This window comes from Oryzias melastigma, linkage group LG18, assembly GCF_002922805.2.
Source record: "Oryzias melastigma strain HK-1 linkage group LG18, ASM292280v2, whole genome shotgun sequence".
NCBI classification, from domain to species: Eukaryota; Metazoa; Chordata; class Actinopteri; order Beloniformes; family Adrianichthyidae; genus Oryzias; species Oryzias melastigma.
Genome location: NC_050529.1, coordinates 16,258,859 through 16,273,785, shown reverse-complemented (window position 1 = coordinate 16,273,785; position 14,927 = coordinate 16,258,859). Strand labels below are relative to the sequence as shown.

General features: G+C 39.7%; 1 protein-coding gene across 3 annotated transcripts in view; it reads left to right on the top strand.

The window, feature by feature from the left end:
• tbc1d19 (TBC1 domain family, member 19) overlaps positions 1–14,025 on the top strand; it is a 21,165-nt gene extending 7,140 nt beyond the window's left edge. The window contains exons 7-21 of one of the 3 annotated variants that reach the window (XM_024288747.2): positions 1,005–1,051; positions 1,150–1,260; positions 1,611–1,683; positions 3,872–3,910; positions 4,504–4,616; positions 5,707–5,781; positions 7,795–7,857; positions 10,602–10,686; positions 10,768–10,812; positions 10,884–10,916; positions 10,988–11,097; positions 11,179–11,270; positions 12,759–12,874; positions 13,309–13,379; positions 13,881–14,025. In XM_024288747.2, coding sequence (XP_024144515.1) covers positions 1,005–1,051; positions 1,150–1,260; positions 1,611–1,683; positions 3,872–3,910; positions 4,504–4,616; positions 5,707–5,781; positions 7,795–7,857; positions 10,602–10,686; positions 10,768–10,812; positions 10,884–10,916; positions 10,988–11,097; positions 11,179–11,270; positions 12,759–12,874; positions 13,309–13,379; positions 13,881–13,955 — 1,148 coding nt within the window. In that variant the 3' untranslated portion in view covers positions 13,956–14,025. Of the gene's footprint in view, positions 1–1,004; positions 1,052–1,149; positions 1,261–1,610; positions 1,684–3,871; positions 3,911–4,503; positions 4,617–5,706; positions 5,782–7,794; positions 7,858–10,601; positions 10,687–10,767; positions 10,813–10,883; positions 10,917–10,987; positions 11,098–11,178; positions 11,271–11,968; positions 12,161–12,758; positions 12,875–13,308; positions 13,380–13,880 lie in introns of those variants that run through there. The other 2 variants (XR_002920967.2, XR_002920968.2) reach the window with 2 other exon arrangements.
• Positions 14,026–14,927: the final 902 nt, after the last annotated feature.

Genomic DNA, 14,927 nt, shown 5'->3' with positions numbered 1-14,927 from the left:
AAGGTTTAAAGGTCTTCTCCATGATTGGATTCATTCTAAAGCAATTCAAGAAAATTGTCAGCATCCTGAGGTTCAGTCCGTGTCTGTTATCGGTATCCTAACCATTGCCTGGTCTGCGTCAGGTACCACGTCCGGAATCGCATTGGGAACCGACACTGGTCCATATCCGCTACCAGGTTGAGGTTAGGGTTCTGATACCGATCTGTGTCTAGGTGAAGGTTAGGGTTAGGATACTGGTGCAGTCCAAGCCCTGTTACTGGACCCGTACTGGTTTGCGAGGAGGGCGGGGAGCCCTGTTTTAATTGGAACAGCCAGCACGCCAAAAAAAAAAGAACGAGTTTGGGACCCCCAAAAGATCAATTTTTGATGCAGGGGTCCTTAACCATGTGGAGCAAAAGCTAGGCCGTATATTACAAATGGCGTAAAAATAAACAAAACAAAACAGGTACAAGAAAGGAGATTAATAATAAGAGCAATTATTAACAACTCAGAAACTCTGACTTTTTTTCATCAATAGGAGTAATACAGTCTACAAATACTACACTGACGACGCCAAAACCAAAAACACAATTTGGCAAATCACAGGTCAATATCAGGGTAAAACCCAAAAGACAAAAGTTAACTTAAGGTAAAGGGGCAACACGAGGCAAAGTAGGTTACAATGCACCTGAACAAACACAGACCTACTCACACAAACCCACCAGGTCTTGGGACCGTAACAACAGTCCAATACTTACGACACATCAAAGAGCGTTTGTTATTTAGGCGTCACCACCAACGTCTCAGGTGTTAAAGGGTTAAAGGTCTTCTCCATGACTGGATTCATTCTAAAGCAATTCTGGCCAGGAAGCTTTTTAAACTCCCTTTTTATGAGAAAATAACTTTCATTTTTATAACATTTTCATTTGTTGAGATACTGAATTCTAGGTTTTACTTATAGAATCTGTACGAATGTTTAGCGTTTCTGCTACATGTCCTATCAAGACTTTTTATTTTTTGTTTAGATTTGAGTCGCTTCAGGCCTGTTTATGCCCCTAAAGACTTCCTGGAGGTGAGTGACCTCCTTCCTGCTGCAACATTATTATTTCTTTTTCTGCTTTTTTGTTATTCTCTGTCAGTGAAAAAACAGCCTGTTTGCTGTGTAAACAGGTTTTAATCAGTCTGAGGAACCCCAACCACGACAGCAGTGAGGACATGACCGTCAAGAGCCACTGGGGTCTTATCCAGGTTCCTCTCAACATCAGAGACATCCCACAGCTGGTGCGGATCTGCGCTCGCTTGTTTATCTCCACGTTTGCTGCACGTTTGTGTTTGATGGACTTGTATACCGAGGAGACTTCAGAACATAATCCATATCGAATTAACCCAAAGAAAATCAGACTTATAGGACTAAATGGGCTTTATTAGGCACTAATCACCTTTCAGGCTGAAGAGAAATCCTCTTAATCTCACTTTAGAGTCCAGACGCAGCGTTGTAAACAATCTTTTCATTATCACACCTATGTCAACAATAGTGGATTACATATAAAGTCACATAGGGCCCTTTTAATGTTGTGTCTGTGAAGTGTCACAGTGGACTGAAGCGTTTGTGATGTTCGGTTGACTCGCAGCGTCAGGCATACTCGGAACTGAACCTGAACAACGGGCAGCTGGGGATCGACGACCACGCGCACGTCCATCCAGGTACTGACAGAACCCATTCACCCGTCTTTGACTGAATAGCGTCAACAAACTTCTTTGAATAGTTTTACGAAACCAAACAAGCCTTTATATCAAACATTTACACATTTTTGAGGTCCAGAAATGCTCAAATTTAATCTAGAAATAAGCAGAACTCCCTCACGATTACAGAGAAATGTTCACTTTAGAAAGAAAACAAAGTAGGACTTCTTGCAATTTATCAAAACCCAACCTCAAACAGAGAGAAAGCGTGACACGAGTTGAGGTTCAATCGTTAGCTTGACAAAAGCCAAACGCAGACACAGACTTTGGTAAAAACCAGTTCCACTCCATAGTTCAGAACCTTCTGAAGCCGCTTTTGGCAGCGACGACTTGAAATAATCAGTTTTCGTGAGTGACCGGACCTGATGGCGCTTGACTGGACGATCTCAGAGCCGCTGCGCTGCAGATGGAAGCGGAACCTGAACCTAAACAAGCCCTCTAGAAATAAGAAATTGGACTAGGGTCATCTGGACCCCATAAGATAGCACAAGAGATAAAAAGAAAATATAAATAAAATAAAAGTCTGCCAATAGAGTAGAAAGAATACCAAGAATTCTAAAGCCTTGTTTTCACTGAGTGCTCCGGTACGGTCCAGTTCGGTCTTTTTTGCGTCTCCATTGTAAAATGGACCCATTAAACAGTACTGAACCGTACCTCCTTGGGGCCCCCCATTGGTTGTAGGTCAATTGAAAAGTGGAACGCAACAGTTGGGGCGGAGTCTCTGTAGCCGGCCGTTGATTGGCAGAAAGTGATGATGACATTAGATTTAGATAGTGTTCTGTTTCATGCGTGTACAATGCAGGAGCTTTTGAACACCTTTCTCATATCACGACTCTGGAGACCGTCGAGTGTTGATTTTCAAAGGGGTGAAACTGAAATCAAATATTATTTATTTAATACTTATTATGTAAGCAGAAACATCTTACAAACAACACGAAGAACTGCGTGCATTCTAGCACGTCTTCGCTGTCCACACGTGTCGTACACTGTTCAATAAAGTTTATTCAAGCAAAGGTTTTAACTAAAATACCTGGCGTGACCACTAGAGGGGTCCAAATATATTATTGTAAAATAATAAGATCACTAACAGAAGACTTAAAATACATTTATAAAACAAAACTTTCAGCAATAACAGCACAGATAAATATAGATATGTAGCATACATCTAAGCTAACATTTAAAAGCTATGACAATATAATAGCATTGTAGACCATTGGGGAAAAAACGCATATAAAAGTTATCTAAAACCTTTCTGACTTTTAACTCTGTATAACTAAACATTTTCTGGGCTTTTAAAGTTGATTTAAAAACTTTTTTTTTTCTTTTTGGCAGCAGCAACTATCTGCAGCCAAAAAAATTCATCAAATAATTAAATAAAATGTTAAACAGGGGTCAAGGTACCAAATTTGACCCTGTGGGTTCTCTTTGGTTAAAAGCCATAAATAAACTTTAGAAATAAATGTAACAGGAAGTCCATAAAAGGATAATCTCATAATCGGGTCAGCAGCAGCGAATAGCAAAACCTGGATATGGTTTTACAGTACATTCAAAAGAAAAGCAACAATCCAAAGACGCCACGATATGAGCATGAACGTCTCTCTCAAAAGTTTAAGCTGAAAAAAAAGTTTGTTTTAAAAATGTTTGATCCTAAACCATTAGTTATCATAATTCCATGACTGAGTTGTGACCGTTTGTCTTGATCCGCATGATAAGAGTCGTCAAACAACAGCATAGTGCTCAGATCATGTGGCTGCAGTTTGAGCCCAAACCATTACCCCTCTACCACCATGCCTCACAGTGCACAGTATAAAAAACACAGATCAAATCTCTGTTATCTGGGCAAACGCCAGTTGTTGTTGCTTGAGTTTTTTTCCTAAAAAAAGTAGAAATAAAAGTTGCTTAGTCACAGAGAAGCTAACCGGTTTTTGACATAACTGGATCATTTTCAGAGGATGTGCTTTTTTAAACACAACTATCCATAAACCGGACTGGCTTGTTGTATACGAACCGGCGTTTTTACGGTATCTCTGTAAAAGTCCAGATATTGACGTTCTAGAATGTCGCAAATAAAAGGGACTCAACTGTTTCTGTGTTTGTAAATCAAGCTGATGAGTTTGCTGATGAAACTGTTTTCTTTTTTCATTCACAGACCTCTTTGAAAACAACTATGTCCACATTGGAAAAAAAGGTAGGTCTTTTCAATTTGGATCTGTATGTCATTGCTGAAAGGTAAGATTAATCTTTTTTAAAAGTTGGCCTTATTTCTTTTACATAAAATTTGATAAAATTGTCGATGCCAGATAACTCCACTCCACTTCTTGTAAGGTTGTAAAGTAAGAAGTTTATACTATTTCAGTTTGAACCAGTGGTGTTAATAGTCTCTAAGGTCCAATACTTTGACTCTTGGGTTGAATTCTGCTTTAAAACAAAAGTAATTGGACTGAGATGCAGTTCACTTAGTCACCACTAGAGCCTGGTTCTACAGTCAAAACAATTTGTATTCACTCCAAGGTAAAATGAACTAGCTTTGTAACAAAAATGAAAAAACTTTCTGTTTGAAATTCAACATATAGCTTTATCCTTTTGGAAGGTCATTTTCACAACCGGTATTTTAAAGGGTAATCAAAACCTAAATAAACTTTTTTTTGGCAGTTGACTTCTATAAATGGGGCTTTAAAAGAGCTGTCTGTTGCTCATTGTCAAATTCTTGATTCAATTAAAATGGATGGATGTAGCTGTGCTAGTTTACTCTAGCTGCATGCATGTGTCCGCATGGCTCAGTGGTGGTGGAGCAGGACAGCGCCGCGGCACAGCAGTACAGCAGGCGGGGCTGCCCCACTGGACTTCGCTCGGACCTGTGGGCTCTCATCCTGAACTCCACCAACCAGCCGCAGGTACACTGGCGGGGGCAAACGCCGCCACACAGGTGGCCGAGTTGAACTCTAAATGACATTGTTTATTGTAAAGTGGCAGCTGCGCCCATTCCCAGACTGCAAACTATAAGCTAAACTTTTTTTTTTACAACTTATCTACCCTTTAGGGGGAGGGGCAACACATTGCATATAGCAGCAACTTGAAAGTTCACGATAATCTGCTTCTTTTCTGCTGTTTATCTTTGCTTCCTTGGCTTGTCCTGTATGTTAAGATAAACAAACGGTTTATTTCAGTTAGCCAAAACAGTGCTGCCGCCTGCCCGCTTGGCAAAGGCCTGTGTAAACGCTGCAGCGGTCCAAGGCCTTCTGCTGAAGTGGACTGGAGAAAACAATGCAGATTGATTTTATTTTTTAAAGCTGCTTCGTGCAGCCCTGTGGAATGTTGGTATGACTCTGGACAGTTGGAGAGCAAACACAGTCTGACTGATCAACGGTGCAGAACGGCCTCTGTTTGATTCTCCGAGCTGCCGCGCCCTATGTGTGTTTTGGTCTGTAAGCATCAACGCTCTCTGCAAATGTTTCACTTTGTTTAAAATCATCAGAGTCCCCTCCTGCCAGCTGTTAGTTTTTTTTTTCTTTTTTAGATCTGAGGTAACTTTAAGGAATATAGCCTTAACTTAATAGGTACAAGATGTACAGTCTGTTTCAACAATTTTGGCGGGCTGTATTTATACCCTCCTTTGCGGATGCGGCTGATGTTACCACAGTCCTCCCTCAGCGGTCCAAATGACCCTTTCTGTTTCTGCTCACGCTGACAGAGGACACTTTTATTGCTCCGTTTGGTCCTTTTGCGAGAACCTGCCTGAAACCGGAGGTACTTTTGAGTTTAAACATTCGCTCGGAAACACGATAAACCTCCTCGACTTCGCCGGCCGTCACAGGCAGAGATGGCACGAGTGTGATGAAGGAGATTCCGCATAGATTTGTGTGGAAATATTATGTTAATTCAAACAGTTTTGCCTCATATTCTCGTCGAGAAAAGCAAGCGCATGTGTTTTGTTGAATATGACTTTTGCATGTGATTTGACTTAGTAATTATATGACGTTTCAGGATGTGATGCATTACGAGCAGCTAAAGGCCGGAGTAATACAACACGACCTGCTGGTAGATTACCTTATATACAAGGTGAGCTCGTCTCTTGCATGACCTCAGTTATACTTTGAATGAATTAAGGATTGAATGAATGAAATGGTTTATTTCAAGCAATCAGGTAACACATTAAATAGACATATTACATAATCAATCACAAGTAGACATCCCTAGCCTTAATTCTACACCATAAGGCTGGAATTGGGAAGTTAAGGTGGTTGAACCATTGATTGTATCTAATAACTGGTCAGAGTGAGTGTGACACAACCCATAGAAAATAGCTTACTTCTGGTTCCAACCAAATAAAGTCATTTCAATTGCCATTTTTTCGCATTACAGATACCGCCCTGTTGGTGTCAGACAATGGCCATAAGCAGAGATTAGTCAGATTTGGTCTGAGTTAACATTCCCCAATCAGGAGTGAGCTTGTTGGAAATCCACACCCCTACCACTGGAAAGCGGGCCACACAAAACCTAGCAAGCGTTTTGAACGTTCAAAGCGAGACCACATGCTTTCATTGAGCCATCTGATTGGTCAGTTTTTAACTAAAAAAAGTCAAGATTAGCAAAAGTGTCAAAGAAATGGTTATTCTGAAACATTGAATGACTGAGTAATAGCTGTTGATTTCTCAATAGAAGTCTTATCCTAGTTTGACTTCTTGGAACCAACAGGTACTTCCTGTTTGGAACATGAGAGGGGAGGAGTCACTCACTCCACCTCTCATTTACAGTCTATGGGTTCAAATAGAAAATTAAAACCCTTTTAGAGTTTGCACTTAATGAAGCACTGTTGAAGCACCTCTTGGTGCGGACAGCACATCCTTTTGAGTTTATTGAAAGTGTGCATAAACATAGAAAGATGCATTTTTTTCTCTTTCCCATAAATGTATAAGTCCTTCATGCAGGCCCTTTCTGTTTGTGGTGACAATTTTTTCCAAAAAACACAAATTTGACATGACCTGGATAAAGCATCCAACCTAGTCTTTAATCTGTACTTAAGCTACATCCGAATTCACTCACTACTTCCTAGTTAATGCATTATATAGTTATATTAGGGTGTCCGAATCTACAGCCTCATTTCCCCTGAGCGGTCTGGTACAGTCTGCTAAGGAGTGGTATGGGACGGTCCAATTAATTCTGGTAAGCGTTTCCGCTGAGGGGTTTGTTTTCACAGCATGTGTGGTGTGGACCGCTAGCGTGTCATTGCGTCATTGTAGTGTGACAACTAGAAAAGCAGCAACAACGGAGATCATCCAGCTATTAGTCTTTTTATTGCTTTACTTCTGGTACATCGTGAGTAATAGTAATTTAATGCTGTTCGAAAGAAGATTGCAGATCAATACCGTCGTAAAATGTTTACAGATGTTGGAAATGTTAGCCTCACTTAACGCTATATTGCTGCTTTTTAATGTCGTCATTACTTTCTGCCAATCAGCGGGTGGCTACAACGGCTCTGCCCCAGCCGTTTGGTATAATTTTTCAATGGACCTACAACTAATGGGAGTCACCAAGAGCTATTGTTTGGTACTGTTAATGGGTCCATTTTACAATGGCTCACAATACCGGACCGAACCGTACCGTACTAGACTGCTTGATGGAAATTAGGCTTAAAAATCCAAAACTCTAAGCCTTGGAAAGTTCTCAGAATTTTGCTGGAAAACAAAACAGTGTGCATCATGCTTATGAGATTGGGGAATATAGACCACAATGCATTGCGTTTGAAAGATTTGTCATTTGAGGAAAATGTATGTATATTTTTGTTTTTTATAAATTGTCCAAGTTTTCATCTTCAGAACAAAGTGGATTCATATTTGTTAGGTTTTTACTTCAATAAACAGGTGATGTCATATTTGGTGTTGATAAAAAATAGAAAAAAGTATGGTATCCAAATCGCAGTAAACTCTAGGGCACTGAATAAGAGGTTTAATCAAGAGTCTTTATCTTCATCCCCATATTCTAGATCAAACTGAGCAAACTCTCTTACAAACTACAAGTTTTCAGAATTTAAGAATTCAGAATTTAATTCTTCTAAACCGCTCTGCTTGGCAGGACGTGAAGCTCACCGCCAGCAACGATGACTACTACTTTGTGTTTGAGGATTTTCTCTATCAGGTAATGTTTGAATAGACAATGACTCCCATGATGAATCGTTTTTCTTCTCCTCTTTCATCTGTTTTATATCTGAATGTTTCCCATTCACAAACCAGCGTGATAAGTCTCTGGGAGACCGGTTATCTCGATGGGCCCACAACCACTCGCCATTCGACTGTGTGCCTCCTAGAGCTGTTTAACCCGCACATAACAGTCGTCCACGCCACTGCTCTTTCCTCCCGTGTTTTCCCAGATAAGAGCCCGGCCGTCTCCCAGGATTTGGCCGGCTGAAAGGTTTAGACTTAATGACACTGGCTGCATGACAGCATTCATCTTTATCTGGTGTTTAACACTCAACCCAAACAAGGAAATGGCCTGGTGTTATTAGCTTCCCCGGTAGTCACTGCTCTGTTTGCCTTTGACACTCAGCTGATACACATGTATATGTATCTATGTACTCAGCCAAAGGGGGTTTTTAGCTGCTGCTTGCGTGCCATACAACTCTGTACCTGACTAAGCAGCACATGAGTGTCTGAAGGAGAAAGCTCAAGCATCCGTGTCAATATTGACGAATGGTTCAGTAAAAGAATGTTGTAATAATGTACTGAAACTTCCCAGGGATCCATGATACCTTTAGTTGTACCTGCGTCAAAGGTTGTTTATGCATGGTTAGGACATTGTTTTTCTGCTCAATCACGATAAATCTCCTCTGTATTTCTTGCAAGCAAGTTCAAACTCATCAGGATCGCTATCCTGCAATACTTATTGAAAGACTGGAGAAGCAAAGACTTCTACACGTTTCAAAATCAAGAAAATGCTTGTAGTCCTCATTTGATCTCTTCAACTTCGATTTATTGCAGTTATTGTAGAAAAGTGGCTTCAAAGGCAACAATATTACTACTGGGAAGATTTATTTAATGAAAAGCGCTTTCTAAGAAGTAAAAATGAGGCTACTTTCAGCTCCAGGTCGTGTCAGTCGTAGCGCACCTCATTAAACCTTTGTGAGTCACTTTCTGGCTAAAGGGATTGGTCTTTCTTGGTATTTCACCCACAATGACCAAAGAACACAGCTATAAATAGAGAAACGCACCAAAAATAGTTCTCTAATCTTAACAGTACTTTATGAGTGAAAACAAACCTAAGGTTCTATGAAAAATAGTACTGAAATCCTGAATGTATCAGGATTCTAACTCAGTTGAGAAATAAAAATTTTAGGTTGGACACAAAAAAACTGTATCTTTCAAGTATTTGTTAAATCTGGCAATCAGGATGTGAATAAAAAGTTGATCTACATCCGAATTCATGTCTTGCTGTCTGAGGTTGGTTTCAAAAATAAACGCTCTGGAGCCAGAAGTCCCCATCCATCCATACATCCCATCCATCTGTCCGTCCACTCCATCTATCCTTCTTGAGGTTACCGATAAATAAGATTCTGGATCTCAAAATGAAGCCTGATAAAGTGTGGCCATATTGAATGGACTGTACTTCACCCAAATCATTAGAGTTCAAGATTTGTTGAATCAACCCATGACTCTTCCAATCAAATAACGCAATAAAGAGACACACTTATACTGTATTTTCTGGGGTATAAGTCACATTTTTTTAGGCATAAATAGGCTCATATATTTGTTATTTTTCCAATAAACACCAGTAGTGGTTGTTTCCTCTAACAACCACTAGAGGTTGCTACATCTAAGTATCTGCTGCTGACAGTGGCAGAAGAAGAGTCGTCCAAAACAAACATGGAAAAGAATCTGATTGTTTTTGTTTTAAACTTTGATATTTTTCTTATATGGATCAAAAGATTAATATTCTTGTCTTTATTTATTTTTTAGTTACGCTCTACTTGGCGGATTTCTTCTGAAACGTTAGACTTTCCTACCTAAAGTGCGACTTGTACTCCAGAGCGACTTAAATAGTCTTCTTGATTAGACATTTTTTGGTCTTGTGACTTATACTATGGTACGACTGACGCCTGGTTCACACTGGACACGGAAGCGTAGCGGAGGCCGCTTCCATTCGACGCCCTTGTTAACCTGTGATATGGTTCATGCAGACGCGGAGTGGTCGTTTCGGTGTCTGGTCTATTTTGTGGGCGTACTGCGAGTGATCCGTGTCAATTCTAACAGGAAGTTACATCAAGATAGAGGACAAAATCCGATTTATATTCAAAATATAACGAATTGTTCACAATAAAACACCGTGATTGACAAATACGATCATGTTTTTGTATCTAAACAGACTGTAGAGATGAAAATAAACATGAGTTACAAGAACTCAACTGGTAGTTGATTTCTGCACATACTGAGATCAGAATTGTGATTGGGGTCTTTTGTCGAAACGGGATCTTATCAAGCATATTTGTCCATCTGAAACCCAGAGACCAGTGGTGTCATGGGTTGCCAAATAAGAAGAGTTTAAATCTAATGGACTCAAGTAGAACTAATACAAACTATACGGTCATGTGACCACACAGCCTACATCTCTATAAACAGTCGATGATAAAATCATTTCAGGGTGATCTCAAAGACCCACTCCAATGACAATTGTATTAATACGATCTTGTGGCATTTTTCCGATGATGGAGGACATATGTAATGAAAATTAGGCATTTCTAAGTATTTCTTTGTTCAAATTGTTGTGAACAAGTAGCAGGTGAAAAAATCCGGTTTGATAAAGATTGTAGTTGTTGCGTGCAAGCTACAATTGGCTGTGGTTCATACAACACAACGTCCCCATCAATGTGTTTGTCTTTGTGTCTCCAGGTGCTTCTGTGTTTCTCCCGAGATACCGCCGTCTTGGAGCACTTCAAATACAACAGCGCCACACCTCCCAAGTCCTACGTCCACGGTGAGACGATGTACCGTCTGTCGTAGAGCAGTCATTTTGTCTAAGGCAGGACTAGCTTCACTTTTGTGTCTCCACATTCAGGAAAAGTGGGAAACGAAGAGTTTGCCGTTCTTTATCCTCCTAATGGTAAGTCGTAAAAAATGTTACAGTATTGATGAGTTGGAAAATGCATTCATGGGGAATCTTGATGTGAGCAGGGGTGATACCTTTCCATGGCTTCTCCATGTACGGTGAGTATCCCACAATCGTACAGTTGAGCAGAAGGTTCCAGATTCGGGTTGAATTGATGTTCGTCCCTCAGTGGCACCTCTATGCTTCCTGTACAACGAGCCATCCAAATTGTACAGCGTCTTCAGGGAGATGTACATCCGCTACTTCTTCAGATTGCACTCCATCTCCTCCTCTCCCTCCGTAAGTTCCTGTGTGGTAAACTCAGAAGGTGCCGGTTAACCAGGCTCTCTAACCTCGGCGGTGCTGTTGTGTCCCCTGCAGGGAATCGTGGCTTTGTGTTTGCAGTTCGAGCGGCTGCTGCAGGCTCACCTGCCGCAACTCTTCTACCACCTTCGACAGATCGAGGCACAGCCGTGAGTTAATCGAGCTTTCCTTTTAGATCCGCTGTTGTCAAGGTTTACCAACATATCCAAGTTCGATTCTAAGGGGGCCCAAAAGGCCTAATCCATCTTAGGCAAGATCCTTCATGCTACTACCTAACTATGTAGCCACAAGGGGGCCCGGGACTGGGTTTCCCTGTGCCGGCCCCCAACCCTGATAAAATACACCCTTGTGTCAGGAGGGTGTATAAATCTCTGCCAAACCAAATACAAAACTCAGTGGAAGCTGTTTTGCTGTGGAAATGCCAAAGGGTGAACAACATTTAGCGGGTGTTTTTATCAAAAGTTACAGGAAACAAAGTTGTGTGCTTTGTAAAAATAATAGACACAATCTTTGCAAATTCATATTTAATTCCTCAACTAACTGAAACCCAATAAGCGACAGCCCGACGTGATAATCAGAAGGATCTTTGTTTTCTCTGTTGACTGAGACCAGATTGGGATCCTCCTGAGATACGACAAGTTTGTTGAAGATGTCTAATCTCCATTTGGATGGCTGAGATTTTACTGGACAGTTCCATCATTTCACTTGACGACTGAAGCTTGATTAAAGTTTTCTTGAGAAATCTTGCTACTATCTAACACAGGGTTGAAACGAGTATCCAAATACAAGTACAAATATTTGCAACGTCCGAGATCACTAATTCACGATCTCTATATATCTATTACAGCATTGTAAAAATGCAATTCAGACATTGTAAATATTGCTTTGGAAGGAGCTGAAAATCTGTGTTGCTCAGCAATGGTCCCAAAACTTCACTGCTCTAGAGGAGATCTGCATGGAGGAATGGACCAAAATACCAGCAGCAGTTTGTGAAAACCTCGTGAAGACTTACAGAAACAGTTTGATTTACCAACAAAAGGTACATAACAAAGTATTGAGTTTATTTTTTGTTATTGGCTCAATACCCTTTTTCCGACATAATTTACAAATAAATTCTTTTTTATTTTATTATTATTTTGTCTGTCATAGTTTAGGGTATACCTATGAGGAAAATTACAGGCATCTCTCATCTTTTTAAGTGGTATAAGTTGCGCAATTGGTACTTTTTTGCACTCTATATATTTATATAAAATAACAGTAAATTAGAATTTAAATTTGATGAAATTAAATGTAGGAACATTACAAAAATGATCAATTTTCTCTAAGATAGTTATGGAGTAATTTTTATTTAGGTGTTGTTGTGTCTTCATGTACTACCTTCTTGTGAATAAATGTAAAAATTATGGTAACTATATATATAATTTGTGTGTTTGTTGTGTTGTAAAGGGTTCTTGCTCTGTGTGCTCCTACCACACTTCAGAAATGATGTCCCACTGCCCTCTAGTGTTCAAACAGCAGAATTACATTAATATTTTAATAGATGGGGCTCAAAACCAAAAATTGGGGAGCAACTTTTATTTTGTTAGTTTCCTTTTGTGATTGTTTTTTTTACAGTCAGCTGTGTTATTTGTCCTTAGGCTGCGGATCGCCTTTAAGTGGATGGTACGGGCCTTCTCTGGTTACCTCTCAACCGATCAGCTGCTTCTGCTCTGGGATCGAATCCTGGGATACGATTCGCTGGAAGTGGTTGCAGGTGAGCAACGTGTAACACTTAGTTCTTTTTGATTTTTTAAAATATCTTTATTTGTTTCATCAATACTAAATAAAAAAAATCTCAAGTCAAATTTACATTTATGTTCTTAAAAAATAAATATGTTTGAATCCGGGCAGAAAATGTCAGTTTTTTATTATTTTTATGCTTCCTTTTTTACAATAATCATGTTAAATTAATAAATGTTGTACCTTTTGATACTATTAATCAAATTAGATTTTTTAATAGATTTTTGACTCAATATTTTAATTTAATAAAAACGAATCAATTTTAAATATAACAATTTACAGAACTTTTGTCAATTGATCCAATGATTTCCTTTTTTATTGTAATTTCCTATATTTCCATATGGTAAACAATAATGTTTATTACATGTATTTGTATTGTATTTTATTAAAAATCTTTTCCTGTTTTAGTCCTTGCAGCTGCTGTGTTTGCCTTCCGAGCTGAAAACCTGATGGAAGTGACTTCGCTCGCTTCAGCCGAGGTATTTTCTCTTCCAGTTACCTCCAAATGTTTACTAAAGACAACAGCATTTGCGTTACAGCAGCTAACAATGCAGCTCCCATGAATGCCCCCCCACCCCAATGATTCCACAGAGGGACTTAAACTACAACATAGTGCAGAGATGCCAGTCGACACTATTTTGCTGGCTCATTTTCCACCTGCCCCAGCTGAGAGAAGCTATCATAACACACTGCTCCTTATCTTATATTTAGAAGCTCAGGCCCAGCGCGGAAACCTTAGACCTGCACCTTAAACATGATAGGGTTCCTAAATTTAATCTTCCTGTGATCTCAAAAGGACAGGATTTTTTATTTAATTTCATTTCTTTTAACTTCCCAAAGATTTGCACATTTTTTACAAAATCTCTTATTTTTTTAAGATTAAAACAGGAAGTGGATGGACGTGTCATCAAGTTTTAAAATAAGATCCCTTCTCTCCTTCTCTGCCGTTTGTGTCTTCTTCCGACCGACAAACTCTCCAGGCTGTCCTCGCTGACCTTTCCACGCTGAAGGTTATGCCGCTCATCCAGATCTTTCTGTTCGCCACGGCCATCTGACAACGGACGACCGAAGCCCCCAAACCAAGCTAAGCATGGCTTAATGAGTAAAAAAATAACCTAAATCAGAGCTGCGTGGGTTGAGTGAAGCACCTTCATTAGTAGATAAAAATGTATGAACTTATTAGATCTGTAAGCATATCCTTGGTCTGCTTAAGTCGTATGGGAAGCTGACGGCACAGATCAAACATTGACTGTAGATGAGAACCGGACCGAGTGAGTGTGACATCACCCATTGACAATGGCTTCCTTCCTGATTCAGTCGCCATTTTTCCCGCAATGTCGCCATTTCAGAACCAGATTGGTCCGAATCCATTTGAGTCTACTCGTTTCTATGGCTACCACTTTCACCAATCAGGAGAGAGCTTGTTGGAAGGCCCCGCCCTCTACCACTCAGTCACAGATGTGGGACATGAAACCACATTCTTTTATGGAGGGATCTGATTGGTCAGTTTATAGCTTGAAAAATGACCATAAACAACAGGAACTTCCTGTTTGGAACACCAGAGGCAGATTTACCATTAGGCAAAGGTAGGCGACTGCCTGGGCCCCCCAAAACCTAAAATACTTCTAAAATAATATTCTTGGCCATCATTACTTGACTCTGTCACCAAAAAAAGGAAAAATGTGAAAGCATCTCAACCTCCCCCGTAAGTCTGCAGCAATGGGAAGCAAAGCGAGACTCTTCCAAGAGTTTCAAAATAAAATAACAACCAATGAAAAAGAAAAAAAGCAAGAGAGAAAGGAAAAAAGAAGTAGGAAAAGTAACAAAACAGGAAAAAGATTGACAAAATTAAAGGAACTTAAAAAGAAAATCATAAATGAAAAGACACCAAAAAGAGACAGGAGAGGCTAAATAAATTGTAATTTTTATATTTTTTATATTTTTTTGACACCACTTGATAGGGTATTGTTTTGTTTTATGCCTTCTTTGGTAAAACGTAACAAATTAAAGAAATGACAGAAGTTTTA